This window comes from Stenella coeruleoalba, assembly GCF_951394435.1.
Source record: "Stenella coeruleoalba genome assembly, chromosome: 16".
Taxonomy (NCBI): Eukaryota; Metazoa; Chordata; class Mammalia; order Artiodactyla; family Delphinidae; genus Stenella; species Stenella coeruleoalba.
Genome location: NC_137162.1, coordinates 60,293,280 through 60,308,479, shown reverse-complemented (window position 1 = coordinate 60,308,479; position 15,200 = coordinate 60,293,280). Strand labels below are relative to the sequence as shown.

At 38.8% G+C, this 15,200-nt stretch overlaps 1 protein-coding gene across 5 annotated transcripts in view; it reads right to left on the bottom strand.

Moving 5' to 3' along the window:
• The window catches only part of ASCC1 (activating signal cointegrator 1 complex subunit 1), a 137,210-nt gene that overhangs the window by 15,394 nt on the left and 106,616 nt on the right, over positions 1-15,200 (bottom strand). The window contains exon 9 of one of the 5 annotated variants that reach the window (XM_079900208.1): positions 4,803-7,895. The exons of the other annotated variants lie outside the window; for them this stretch is intronic. Coding sequence (XP_079756334.1) covers positions 7,885-7,895 — 11 coding nt within the window. The 3' untranslated portion in view covers positions 4,803-7,884. Of the gene's footprint in view, positions 1-4,802; positions 7,896-15,200 lie in introns of those variants that run through there. 5 annotated transcript variants of the gene reach the window in all.

Below are 15,200 nucleotides of genomic sequence, written 5' to 3'. Positions count from 1 at the left end.
CAGCTTCCTTAAAAGAAAAAAAGAAAAGGTCTAGAAGGAACTCTGATAGCTTACAGTCTCTGCAGTCATCAACTGGTTTCACAGGGCTATATTTTTAAAGAATGGAATAGAAACATCTACTTCAGAATAAAAGACAATGTGATTGTTAGGTGGTTACTATCCTAGAGTCATCTCCAAATACAGCCCTAACTCCGCCTGAGATACCACATCTAATCTGAAACCTCAAACTGCAGTGATCAGTGGTGAGAGAGCCAATAATGATACCTAATATAATAGCCAATAAAAATAGGACATAATGTACTTCCAAAAGGCCGGGGGCACCTCAGATAAAGGGAGCAAGTCAAGGCCAGTCTGTGGGAGGAGTAATTCTTATCATCAATTACCTCTAAAAGGAAAGAGCAAGAAGAATGTAATCAGTGGATCAGCTATGATTTTTCAACCTATCAGCACACCACTCCTGCTTTGGGCATCTCCATTAAAACAGTACCAAAAAGCTTGCATGTCACCAGAGCCCAAGTCTCCCCACTGACTGCAGTGGCATAGGAACATTATCAAGCTGCTCACACAGAATGGGAACGTGAACTTCCCTCTTTGATTCTGCTCTCCCAAACCACCTGCCTCTCTCAGCTGCAGAGAGCACAAGGAATGTTATAGGCCTGACCTGAAGAGGCGCCAGGCAGAAGCCAAACAGCCAGGGAATGAAGGCTTTAACACCTCCTTCAAATAATTACGCAGGGTTGCACTTTTGGATGTTTGCCCTGAGCCTCACTGCTGACGTGAGGATTATCAAGTTTAAGACTCTGCTGGTAAGGCCAAATGACCTATTAGAGAGTGAATTAAAACTGCTATATACAAACAGGATGCCAGGCAGTTCTGCTGAGCACCTCAATACTCAAAATACCAAAGGACTTCCCCTCCCTGCAGAGTCTTTCAGTTTTAAAAAGTAGCAATAAAAAAATGTGGGTGGAAGTAGGAGACAGGAGAGAAGAGGCTGTGCTGACATGGCTGAAGAACCCAGACCTCATCTCAGCACACAGCAGCACGCTCTGCTGGTTTCCACAGCAGCAGGTAGAATTAGCATCAGAGATGGGCTGCTGGGAGTTGAGTTTGCTGCAAAATTTCTTCCAGAAAAAGCCCTGCCTTCAGGCATGGATATTACTGCTTCACCAGGGAAAAACTGCCCCAGGTGGCTGCTGGCTAGCAGGGTCTCTTCAATGCCCTAAGCCTGTGACCACCAACCCTAGGGGCAGATGCCCTTTCAGGACTAATCTAGATAATGTTTCTGCAGATAAATTCTTTCCCTCAGAAGGAGGCTGCTTAATGCTCATTCAAATCTGTTACCACTCTTACTTTCAGTTTGGTCATCTTCCCTCAGGGATTACTCATAATTGTCCCTCAAACAATAGCAACAGGAGGTAAGTGTTTGATCTTTGTATTATATATGAGAAAGGAAGTGCAAGTCAGCAAAAAGGAGCAGAGATGATTTCTGCTCAGCCTGGGGGTCTCTAGGCAAATGGCTTTAGGGAGGCAGGGCACAAAGAGGCTGACTAGTGTGCCAAGTGACAATTCAGAAAAAGAACAGTGAGAAAAGAGGAAAGGTCATCAGGTGCAGCCAACTCCACTCCAACTTTTCCAACAGGAGAACAGCAACAAGAAAAGTTCAAGAGCAAATCAGATGTCCCTTGGCAACATCAGGCACCGGCAAGAGCATATATACATATAAATAAGAGCTGTCCAAACAACAGCTGTTTGAAATGCTTCCTTGTAAGGTGAGAGACAGGTTGCCACATGTTATCTTAGATTTTCAACTAAGTCACCTCATCTTATTAGACAACGAGACGTGAAATATTTATTTTGTCCTCTGTCAGGACCATAGGAAACCTGCCTTCAGTAGCACCACTGGAACATTATCTATTATGACACACACTTACTTACTTGCCTGTAATCCAGTCCAGATGACCTCCTTCCCCTCTGCAAAGGTGTGGGCTAAATGTCAGACAAAAGGCCCTGGAAGAGGGATAGGGTTATCATCCCCACACACACCACAGGAGTTGCAAGACCTCTACAATTTAACAAACTGGTATCAATGTTTTAACCTACAACTGAGAGCGCAAACTTTGAACTGGAATTCTGGTTTACTTACATCTTGTTTTTCTACTTTTATTTTGTAATAATAATGTTCATCTATGAGCATTAGTTCTAAAACTGTTTCACCATTGAGATATGGGAAAGAGGACATGATTTCTTAAGAAATTGTCACAGCTTCATCACGTGGTGAAGTTCACTCTCACTTCTTTTCTCTTTCCACAATGTCCTCTAACATTTGGAATAACACTTAGACATTGCTGGCACCAAGCCACCTAATCTAATATGGTTTCATTTGGTCTGGTCTCTAAACAATAGGCTGTCTCAAAGAAGACAGTGCCCTGTCACCATCTCTAGGTGCAGATTTATATTTGGTTACTGGTGTGTTTACACTGTAGCTAAAAAACCACAATGGAATATATACATACAATGGAATATTATTCAGTCTTAAAAAGAAAGTAAATCCTGATACATGCTACAATGTGTATGAAACTTGGAAACATTATGTAACTGAAATAAGCCAGAATCAAGGTAAATACTGTATAATTCCACTTATATGTGGTACCTATAGAGCCAAATTCATAGAGACAGAAAGGAGAATTATGGTTGCCAAGGGCGGAGGGGAGGGGAGAATGAAGAGTTACTGTTTAATGGGTACACAGTTTCAACTTGGGATGGTGAAAAAGTTCTGGAGATGGATGGTGGTGATGGTTATACAACAATGTGAACGTGCTTATTAATGACACTGAATTATACACTTAAAGTGGTTAAAATGGTAAATCTATGTTACGTATATTTTACCACAACTTAAAAAAAAAAAAAATAGACCGAAGTGAACCATAATCCAACTCCCTTCACTTGTGAACTACACCCAAAATGATATACTAGACCCCTACAAATGAATATATAAAAGAAATAAATATTCCCCACAATAGTAACAGGCATCTTGTCAAAAGAGTTCATAGGAATGGGATCAGAGGGACCAAACAATCGAATATTTATCCCCATCCCCCACAAATGCACCAAGCACATAGCTTAGTGTTTTATCTTCAGCAGGTATTCAATAAAATACTTTTCATCCTGATAAAAACCAGAAATGATTTTAAGAAAAGTAATTTTAATCTCATAATTCTTTTTTACTCTTATTGTCTTTGCCTATTTCTTGTCTTTGTGTTAGGTTAGACTTTCCAAACCCATCATTCCCTGCCTGAGCAAAGACAAGGCACGAAGTATCCCAGTACCACTGCAAAGATGAATAACCAATAAACATAAATTCAAAAGAGAGTGAAGGGAGAAAAAAAAAACATCTTGTATGAACAGAGCAACAGACCAGGGAGGGTGCATCTTTCTAGAACAGATGTTGGCTCTGTCAAAAATCAGCCAACTGCTCATTTTCCAGTTTCATTTTAACGATGGTTGTGCCTCACTGACAGTCATATCTTTAGTTGCTCTCATCAGTGTTTTAAGATTTCACTTTCCAGGCAAAGTGACACATAAAACAAATTCAGAGGATAAGTTTTGGTGAAATACTGCTTGGATGTGAATCTTCCCCCTGCCCCCAACCCAATAATCTAAAACAAGATAGTACCAAACCAAACTGAAGCATTTCAAACTGCACTTTTCCTTATATATCTGATGCTCTAAGAAACTGCTCAATCAATCACCTGTCAGAAGTCTTTCAGATTTTTAACATATAATATGTTATTTCTATTACTAGCAAAATATTAAAAGCCCCTAATGATTTCCTGCATCTCCCATTTGCTCAAGTTTTGTTTTGTAATCATCAAGAATGGAGGCAGACTGTGAAAGTGGAAAAGGGGGAAAATGTAGTGGACTGCCTTCTGTTTTCATAGAAAACCTTACAATACTTGTTATTTCTTTAAACCATGAATATGTATAACTTTTGTTTTTAAAAGAATGTAAGTTTCCTGATGGCAGGGACCATGAGAGTCTTGTTCTATTAAAATCCCCAGTGCTCCCCCTGAAGCAGCTGTTCAAAAAGTATCTGTTGGGGGCTTCCCTGGTGGCGCAGTGATTGAGAGTCCGCCTGCCGATGCAGGGGACACAGGTTCGTGCCCCGGTCCAGGAAGATCCCACATGCCGTGGAGCGGCTGGGCCCGTGAGCCATGGCGTCCAGAGCCTGTGCTCCGCAACGGGAGAGGCCACAACAGTGAGAGGCCCGCGTCCGGGGAAAAAAAAAAAAAGTATTTGTTGGGGCTTCCCTGGTGGTGCAATGGTTGGGAGTCTGCCTGCCGATGCAGGGGACGCGGGTTCGTGCCCCGGTCTGGGAGGATCCCATGTGCCGCGGAGCGGCTGGGCCCGTGAGCCATGGCTGATGAGCCTGCGCGTCCGGAGGCCGTGCTCCTCAGTGGGAGAGGCCACAGCAGTGAGAGGCCCGCGCAGCGCAAAAAAAAAGTATTTGTTATTCAAGTAACTGAAGTCACCGTTCTTGAAGCTCTAAATGGCTCCTCATAAGGCACAGCATTAAGATCACAATGCTTGCTATGCCTCCAGGGACTGCAGGCAGGGTCTGGTCCCTGAAACACTCCTCTCCCTGACTCTTCCTCTAGTGCCTCTTTCAGGTGCTCACATGCACATTGTTCCTTCCTGCCTCAGGAAATTTGCACATGCTGTTCCTTCTACCTAAAAAAGCTCTTCACCACCATCACCTAGTTCTCTCCCATAAGTCGGTAGACTTCAGCTCAAATGTCACTTCCTCTAGGAGATCCTCCCTGTCTCCTGTCCCCCTCTCTTCACCAGCCTGATGGGGCCACGGTAGGCCTATCCCAGTATCCCCAAGGACCTTGTAGGTTATGTTAAGGCATTTACTCTTCTATCTAGAAAAGAACAGGGAGCCACCAAAGTGTTGCCAGCCAGGAAAGATAATATCCAATAAGCTGGTAGGTCTGGGGTTCAGAGAATTATGAACAGCAGCAAGCAGCTTACTTGGGACACAGATGACCTTTGCTCAACAAACAGTGGCCTCATCCTACCTCCCCAGGATACCTCCAGTAATGCCCTATGGTAGTGTTTTCCAGAATGGGGCATGACTATCACTGGGGGCTCTAGGGATAATTTTATTGGCATATAACTAAATATTTTTCAAAGATTAACGTATTTATTTCAATGGGGATTCAAAAATAAAACTTGCATTCTAAACCCATGGGAAAAAAAAAAGAATGTAGACAGAGCCATATTTTATCACTAACAGGGCAAAGCAAGAGTGGCCGTATTTTGGCAAGATGTCTTGTCACAGGTTCCTTTCTAAATGCCACATTTTTCTGCTACTCATGCTAATTTTATTTATTTTTAAATTTATTTATTTTTATTTATCTTTGGCTGCATTGGGTCTTCGCTGCTCCGCACAGGCTTTCTCTAGTTGCGGCGAGCAGGGGCTACTCTTCGCTGCGGTGCACAGGCTTCTCATTGCTACAGCTTCTCTTGTTGCAGAGCACGGGCTCCAGGCACGTGGGCTTCAGTAGTTGTGGCTCGTGGGCTCTAGAGCACAGGCTCAGTAGTTGTGGTGCACAGGCTTAGCTGCTCCACGGCATGTGGGATCTTCCAGGACCAGGGCTTGAACCCGTGTCCCCTGCACTGGCAGGCGGATTCTTAACCACTGCACCACCAGGGAAGCCTTATTCATGCTAATTTTAAAATTAACACAGGTTTACTTACAAGTTCACTGGTCTTTAGTTTTCATTCAATACTTTTTATTAATACATTCGGTAATAAGGCATAAATGAAAATGCAAAATAAATCACTGTTCATGTTTAAAGTTAATTAGTGCACACCACAGAGAAACAAAATTATTTTTGGATGTATTTTGAAATAAAAGGAATTTAAATGTAAATTCAAGCTCATTATTATTCCTATCAGCTGAACCTTGCTGATGTGAAGTAATAAAGTTGCAGTCAAATTTAACTGAAAAATGAACTTCACTTATTAATGGAGGATTGTGAGTATGCGTTACAGGTATATTTGACTTGGGGCTCTCTTTTCTTGAATTTAGTAAACTAATTCTTAAAAAGAAACATTTGCTAGAAAAGAGTTAAGTAAATGAAAATTCAATAGGACTGACTGCTCTTAACTAAATATTTATGACATAAATAATATATCTTAAAGGTCTATTAAATACAAGCATCATATCTAATCATAAAGCAGAAAGGGCACTGGGTGAAATTAAAAAGTGAACTAAACACTAACCTTTAAGACAGTGGTCAGCAAACTTTATCCATAAAGGGTCAGGTGGTCATATGTTGTTCGTCACAACTACTTAACTTTGGCACTGTGGCACAAAAGCAATCAGTGCATAAACAAATGAGGACAACTGTGTTCCAATAAAATTTTATTTAGAGACCCTGATATTTGAATTGCATATAATTTTTACATGTCATAAATTATTCTTCTTTTAATTTTTTTCAACCATTAAAAAAATATAAACACCATTCATAGTTTGAGGGCCATACAACAAAACAGGGGACAGGCCAAATTTGGTCCTTAGACCATAGCTTACAGGACCCTGCTCTGAGAGTTAGAATTTCAAGTAAGGGGCAAAAAATATCCCCTTTGTCAATCAAAATCTTTTTCTTTTCTTCTGCCAAAGGAAGATTCTATAGAAATTTATAGATTTCTGATTTCTACAGAAAAAAGTTTTAGTTAGCCAATCCAGAAAAAGCTTCCTGAATGCTTGCCAGGCACAAAAGACATTGCTAAGCGCTGAGAGGCACGTGAATGGTGTCTGCACAAAGTAAGGAGAGGAGGGTAGGCACTGAGAGGTGAAAGCATGCCATAGACTGGGATGGTCCTTACCATTATGGAGGAGGTAACACCTGTACTGGACTTTGAAGAATGAGTAGGATTTGGATAGAACAAGATTGCAGTAAAAGAAAAACAGAGAGATAAGGACAAAACTTTAGGAAGTAGTCATACAAGGCAGTGAATTAAAAAAAAAAAAAAAGTAGAACCAGAAAAAGGAAAAAACTGCCACTAAAGCCAAGAGAAGAGAACATTTGAAAGAGAAAAGGGCTTAAAACTCTCAATGTGGTTACTGGGAAAAAATTAAAGTAGGTTAAGGCACTGGACAAAAGGGGGCTACTGGTGCCTTTTTACAGTGCGGTTTCAGTGTAATGACAGAGCTGACAGATAGGTTTCATGGAATTAAATGGAATAGTATGAAAAGGATGTTGGTGGGAAGAATGGCTTTAAAGAGAAATGGACTCTATTTTCTTAAATAAAACAAAACAAAAAAACATTCTAGTGAAAGATGCAGCTACCTTATTAGTAGCTTGCTCAATATGAAACATCCTAATCAGGAAGTTGTTCCTTACCTAAAATTCTTACACCCCTTGAAATCAAATGGGCCAAATTTTGTAGTAAGATCAGGAATTAACAGAAGTTACATCTATCCTAAATGCTGGAACAAAACATAGGCATGACTTCAACAAACTTTTCTGGAAGATGGTTATTAAAAAAAAAAAACCCACAACCATAACAAATGGTTAGTGTCCTATTCCCCTCCCAAGAGCATGTCTGTCTTTCCATCTTCTTTTATTTTTTATAATTTTTTACAATGATGTAGTTTCAGTCTTTCAGAAAAGTTACAAAAATAGTAAAGAGAATTCCTGGATACCTTTTTCCCTTCTTTCTTTTTTTTTTATAACCTACTTTAAGAAAAGCATTCTTTCACTGATTTCCTGGGTTTTGTTCTTTGTAATGTGGATACTGCCAACAAACTCTAGACATTCATTTTTAAAAGTGCTGGGGCCTTTTTAAAGTAGTTTAGTTCACGTTGTCCATGATTCACTCACAAGCTGTAGGAAAGAAAAGTGCAATATAGGCTCACTTAACAAAACTGTTTGGAATTCATTTGGCTTCTTTAATCTGTAGGTTGATGTCTTTCATTAGCTCTGGCCCATTCTCTCTTTCCTCTCCTTCTGGGACTCCAATTAAATGTATATTAGATCTTGTCACTCTATCCTGTATGTCTCTTTTTCTCTCATCTGTAATTTTTACCTTCCCCCTCTGCCCATGCAACATGTTGGATAATTTCTTGTGACAATTTCCACTTCACTACTTCCCTCTGCAGCTCTATCTAATTTGCTAACTTGCTGCTAAACCCCATCCATTGAGCTCTTAAGTTCAGTTATTGCATTTTTACAGTTCTAGCATTTCTACTTGGTTCTTTTCAGAACTGCTACATCACTTTTTCTTTGCAATAGTTCCCAATTACCTGATAAAAAAGTTGTTTTAGCCTAAGTCTGATAATTCTAGTATTTCATGTCTTTATGAGTTCTGGATGTCTGTTTGCTTATGGTGAGTGGTTTCCTCATATGCCTAGTTATCTTTGTGTATTGGCTGTTTTGGGGGCAAAAGTTCCTTGGAAGAATATTTTTAGGCAGAGGGTGATAGAACTTTCTTCCAGAAAGGATTTTTCTTTACTATTGCCAAGTACCTGGGAACACTACCAGTCCAGAGGCTCTTTCATCCAAGTTCAAGACTCCAAGGTCTGTTTTCTCCTTTTAGAACCCTAACAGTTAATTTTTGCACTGCCTGAGGATCCTCTTTGTCAGATTTTCCCCTCATATTTTCTATCTCTCCACTTTGCCAGAGATTTCCTTAGCTTTATCTTCCAATCCTTAATATATACATATGTGAGTATATATGTTATTTCTATGAACTCTCTTCTCACAGAAGCCTTTTCCACAACATCTTGCTTTTATTTTCCAAGTGAAATTCTCTAGAAAGTTGTACATTTGCTCCTCTAACAAGCTGCCTATTTTACATGATTGTCAAGAATGATGTGATTGCTTCCAATGCTGTGGATAAAAGCTCTTACAAAATATTAGTATGCCCAAGTGAAGTTAATAAATGTCAACAGTGTATAAGCATAAATAGCTTAAATAGAAAGTGACACCTGCTTAGTGATTTTACTTAAATTAAAATTTCAGAATTCCCTGGCAGTCCAGTGGTTGGGACTCGGCACTTTCACTGCCGGGGCCCAGGTTCGATCCCCTGATCGGGGAACTAAGATCCCGCAAGCCGTGCAGTGCGGCCAAAAAAAAAAAAAATTCAAGTCATAGAAATATCAGGTAGTAAAAATGACACCATAGCTACGGTGGTAATGAGACATAGCAACTTTTTTCTACATTCAATTTGCTGTTATTCATAGTGATATAATAGTGCAATGGAACATTTAGTGATAGATTTTCAAGGAAAGGCTTTCTGCGAAAGGTGAGTTTTGAAAAAAAAAATTCTAAAGAAGAGCCATGTGACTAAGAAGTAATTTTCAAGAACAGTATGTAACGTGGCTTAATACTGAATTGGATAATAAAAAACACAATATTTTCGTCCTTCGAAATAATATACTTTCTAAATGCTAGTCTTCCTCTGTAGTCATTAATATCTTTTAAAAAAAAATTACTACCGAGTTCTCAATCTAATCTCTCTTCCCTTGAAAAAATAAATTCATCTTTTCAATATTCTTCTAATACTCTGAAACAAGTAATCATTGAAAACAAGCCTCTTCACTAAGAGTATTTAAGAACTTAATTGTGCCTTTGTTACCTTAGGACAAATAGACCACAGAGTTGGCCAGGGAAGGACATGTGAGGCACATTCTGCTTTTTGACCTTGGTAGTAGTTACAGTGTTCACTTTATGATTATTTGTTTAAAAGTACATATATGTTTTATGAACTTTTACCAAAGAGAATAAATAGTATGTATTTTTAAACAGCTTCCTTTATAGAAACTTCTCTAAGTAAAGAAAACTAAATAAAGCTCTCATTTAAATGCATTCATTCTAACTGTCCTTTTAAAGAACTTTAAGAGGCAGCAATGGAGCAAAGCAAAAATGAATGAAATACTTGAGTTACACTCATTTACATCTTTCAAGAAAAGTCTCAATGTACCTAGCTAGATTTAAAACATATTTTCAGATAAAGTACTATTAAATATTAATATAGTTAAATACTGCCAATTCCCTCTTTCTCTAAATTTAAATATTCTTATATATATAAAAAAATTCATCTCTTTTTTTACTTGCTTTATATGTTCCAGGATTTTTTTTTTAGCATCTTTATTGGAGTATAATTGCTTTACAATGTTGTGTTAATTTCTACTGTATAACAAAGTGAATCAGCTATGCATATACATATATCCCCATATTCCCTCCCTCTTGCGTCTGCCCCCCACCCTCCTTATCCCACCCCTCTAGGTGGTCACAAAGCACCGAGATGATCTCCCAGTGCTATGCGACTGCGTTCCACTAGCTATCTATTTTACATTTGGTAGTGTATGTATGTCCATGCCACTCTCTCACTTCGTCCAGCTTACCCTTCCCCCCCCCCCGTGTCCTCAAGTCCATTCTCTATGTGTGCATCTTTATTCCTGTCCTGCCCCTAGGTTCTTCAGAACCTTTTTTTTTTTTAGATTCCATATATATGTGTTAGCATACAGTATTTGTTTTTCTCTTTCTGACTTACTTCACTCTGTATGACAGACTCTAGGTCCATCCACCTCACTACAAATAACTCAATTTCGTTTGTTTTTTATGGCTGAGTAATATTCCATTGTATATATGTGCCACATCTTCTTTAACCATTCATCTGTCGATGGACACTTAGGTTGCTTCCATGTCCGGACTATTGTAAATAGAGCTGCAATGAACATTGTGGTACATGACTCTTTTTGAATTATGGTTTTCTCGGGGTATATGCCCAGTAGTGGGATTGCTGGGTCATATGGTAGTTCTATTTTTAGTTTTTTAAGGAAACTCCATACTGCTCTCCATAGTGGCTGTATAAATGTACATTCCCACCAACAGTGCAAGAGAGTTCCCTTTTCTCCACACCCTCTCCAGCATTTATTGCTCGTAGATTTTTGATGATGGCCATTGTGACTGGTGTGAGGTGATACCTCATTTTAGTTTTGATTTGCATTTCTCTAATGATTAGTGATGTTGAGCATCCTTTCATGTGCTTGTTGGCAATCTGTATATCTTCTTTGGAGAAATGTCTATTTAGGTCTTCTGCCCATCTTTGGATTGGATTGTTTGTTTTTTTGATATTGAGCTGTAAGAGCTGCTTATAAATTTTAGAGATTAATCCTTTGTCAGTTGGTTCATTTGCAAATATTTTCTCCCATTCTGAGGGTTGTCTTTTCATCTTGTTTATGGTTTCCTTTGCTGTGCAAAAGCTTTTAAGTTTCATTATGTCCCATTTGTTTATTTTTATTTTTATTTCCATTTCTCTAGGAGTTGGGTCAAAAAGGATCTTGCTGTGATTTATGTCAAAGAGTGTTCTTCCTATGTTTTCCTCTAAGAGTTTTATAGTTTCTGGCCTTACATTTAGGTCTTTAATCCATTTTGAGTTTATTTTTGTGTATGGTGTTAGGGAGTGTTCTAATTTCATTCTTCTACATGAAGCTGTCCAGTCTTCCCAGCATCACTTTGTTCCAGGATTTTTAAGTATCTAAAGAAATGGCACTTTCACAGTGTCCTTTGATTTTGGACCTACAGTACTGGCTATTCCTTCCCAAATATATTATTGTGCCTTTATTTGTACCAAATCATCTCTGGTGAGTACAACCTAGGGCTCTAATGTCTCCTCTTCACTTTGCAGTTAGAAGCTATGCTTTTAAATAGTTACTACTGTACCCCTATTCAATCTGCTGAGAGCACAGTCTTGGAATACTGATTCGATTGCATAAGACCATTTCATAAGTCCCCCAAACAGACTGTCATTAAGACCACTTCTCTCTCCAGAAACTGGCAGTTAATGACCATTCTACTTTTAGCTAGCGAGGGAGCAGTTATTTCCTGCATTACATCTTTAGATCAGCATGATTTCTCCATTTACAAGTTTATCACTGCATTATAGACAAACAAACTACATCTTTGCTCCTATCTGTTAGATGAGAAATGGAAACCCTCTGACAGGACACTATCCTATTAATTTGGCCTAGGTCTTCTTCACTTGTATATCCTCCTTTCAGAGCTATCTGTCAGTCTTCCATAAAAAAATGCTACTACTAAATATATTCCTTTTCTGGTTTGAAAAACACGCGGAATGATTCTTTAGTTGTCAGTTCTTCTTTCAAAGTCTTTCTTAGGGTAAGAAAATTCTTATTTTAACTAGGGATAACCAGATACTAGTCTATAATAGCTGCAACAACTCTCAAAAGAGCTATACAAAAGAAAAATGTGGCTTCTACCTCCAAGAGTCGGAGTTTTCTTTTCTTATTAAGGCATCCGAAACACATAATACTACACCAAGCCAAAAGGACCAATTCTCTTCATGGAGTAGAATAGCAATTGGCTGTTACGCATTAAATTCTTACAGCAATGAGCAATGACTTGCATTCTCGTTTTGTTTCTCTTTGAATAGCAGATGAAGTTGATTTTTTTCCAAGGCTGCTTCCCATCACCAGCATTCCTGATCCTTGACCTATGTAGCTGTTAATATGCTGTACACATATGCTTGGGATCCTTAGCAATCAATGCAGTTAACCTTTCTGTTTATTCCAAGTCAGTTCCTATCTTGTTAATGAAAGTGATTTTTTTCCCTTTCTAAACATAATAATTATATCTGGTACAAAAACTATGTATAATCCATCAGTTTTTTAAATCTTTTTTTTTTTTTGCAAGGGATTCAGGGGCCATGGGTTCTAATGTTCTAGTTGAGAAAGACTTGTCTTGTAATTCCAAAAAGTAGGCTGCTATAGCTACTTCATAAATACAGTTATTACTGCTTGTGTGTTTGGGGGCTAGTTGTTGGATGCCACATTTTATCTTTATTCTCAAAGAAAAGTTAATTCCTTTGATTAAATGTAAGTGAAAGATTATATTTTCTGGAACTAATGATTAAAAAGTAATATACTGGGGGGACTTCCCTGGTGGCGCAGTGGTTAAGAATCTACCTGCCAATGCAGGGGACATGGGTTTGAGCCCTGGTCCGGGAAGATCCCACATGCTGCAGAGCAACTAAGCCTGTGTGCCACGACTACTGAGGCTGTGCTCTAGAGCCCACGTGTCACAACTACTGAAGCCCACACGCCTAGAGCCCGTGCTGCACAACAAGAGAGGCCACTGCAATGAGAAGCCCGTGCACCAGAATGAAACCCAATGCAGCCAAAAATAAATAAATAAGTTTACAAAAAAAAAAGTAATATATTGGAAATTCTATCAAAAGATACTTTGTTACAACTACCTGTGCTCAAAGGTACTTCCCCTCCATTTCATAATTTGCCCCCATCATTTTATATGGTAATTACCTATTAACCAGCTGTATCTCTCAAAGACAGGAAGCTCCTGGAAGGTAAGGACTGTATCATAATGACTTTTATCTATAGGGCACATAGTCTGACAGATGGTATACAGTCAATAAGTATTTCTGTTGGTGTTAGTATTATATTCAACTCAAAAGTCTAATTCTTAATTAGCCAGTTTTAGACTAACTGGCACATCAATTGACTCAACATTTATGTCTAGTCAGATATTTTCACAATTCAGATAGGCCCAGTTTCAAATATCTACTGATTTCTACCTAAACACTGAGCATCTTTATGGAAGAGAGTAGAGACATTGCTAACTTGTGAGCTTTGAATCTGTTCTGATTCAGACTCTGCTACTATCTAGCATTAACCTTTGGCAAAACATTTTAACCATATTGGATCTCACACCCTTAGAGAGTAAAATGAGGAACTGGATTAAATAGTTTCCAAGTACCTAGCTGGGCCCAGCTCTAAAATTCCAATTAGGCCTTAACAGTAAGGGTACAACTACTATAGCAAGCTTTCGTCAACACTAGAGGGAGCTACAGCCGTGTCATCACTGGGGTGGGTTAGGAAGATTTCCAAGCCAAGCATCTTTAAATGGAAAACTGACTTTCCAGAATGAGAGAAATTAAATATTCAATGAGAGATCCATACTGTTCATACAGCAACTTCTCAGGCTCCCTGCTGTTACCTCCCTCTTACAGATGTTAAAGCACCTCACACTCCACTTGCATCAACATACCTTTTGGGCTTTAATTCTAATTTCAAAGGAACCAAGTTGGCTTGAGTCATTCCAACAGATTTCTTTCCCCATCCGTCTAGTTTTTTTCTTAATCAAATTAACAATAACAAAAAAGTAAAGTAATTAATGCTATTATTTAAAAAGCCCCAGGAAATGAGCTAGAGGAGGAGAAAGATTCATACAATGAAGCTGTGGCCTGGGAAAATAAGTAAACTGCAACTGAATTCATTAGCAGCTTGCCACTCAAACCAAATCTACAATAGCTACTTTGAAGACAAGAAAATTACTCAAAGAGAGAAAAGGTATCAAGTAAAAGAAGGAATCAACAAAGCCCTGCAAAGCCCCTTCCCCACAAGGCAGGAATGCCTGCCTAAGTGAACGCTGTCATTGCTCTGTTAGGCTCTGCAGTGAGGAGCTTGCAGCTGCTGAACAGTGATGTCATTAATTATACACAATGAGGTCATATTAGGCATTTGGCAACAAAACTGTCAAGTGATAAGATAAGGGAATGGAGGAAGGAAGGAAAAAGAAAAAACATTTTTAAAGCTAGAGCTTATTCTGAAGTTATTATATACATACTCTCCCTCCCAGCTCCAAAAAACACCCATGGCCTTGAAAATGTATGACCTACATCATTATAGAACAAGTAAAATGAAGAATCAAAAACCTCTCCTTTGGTATCAACTTATGTTTCTCTTTGCACAGAGGCACAATGGTATGTTAACCTGATAGAGAGAGCATAAACTGTGGATGTTACAGAATGTGGTCTGTGGTAGAAAGATAAATGCAATCCTAAAGAACCCCTTTTATTTGAATTTCATAGGTTAATTTAACGCTCAGAAGCAAATCCTCAACAGTCAGAAATGGACCACCGAGCTTTTAGTACATGGGCTGTTCCTGAGTAAAAATAGATTATACAGGAACTTTGGAGAGCGACTTTGTGGGTGAAGAGAAAAATCTACTAGAACAAGACAAACTATTCTTTTTCACTTAAAAAAATGCACACTCAGTCCTCCAGAGGTAAAATACAGAGCAAGACTCACAAGGTTAAAATCAACTTATTCCTATGGATCCAAATAGTCACTATACTTGTTTCTTAAA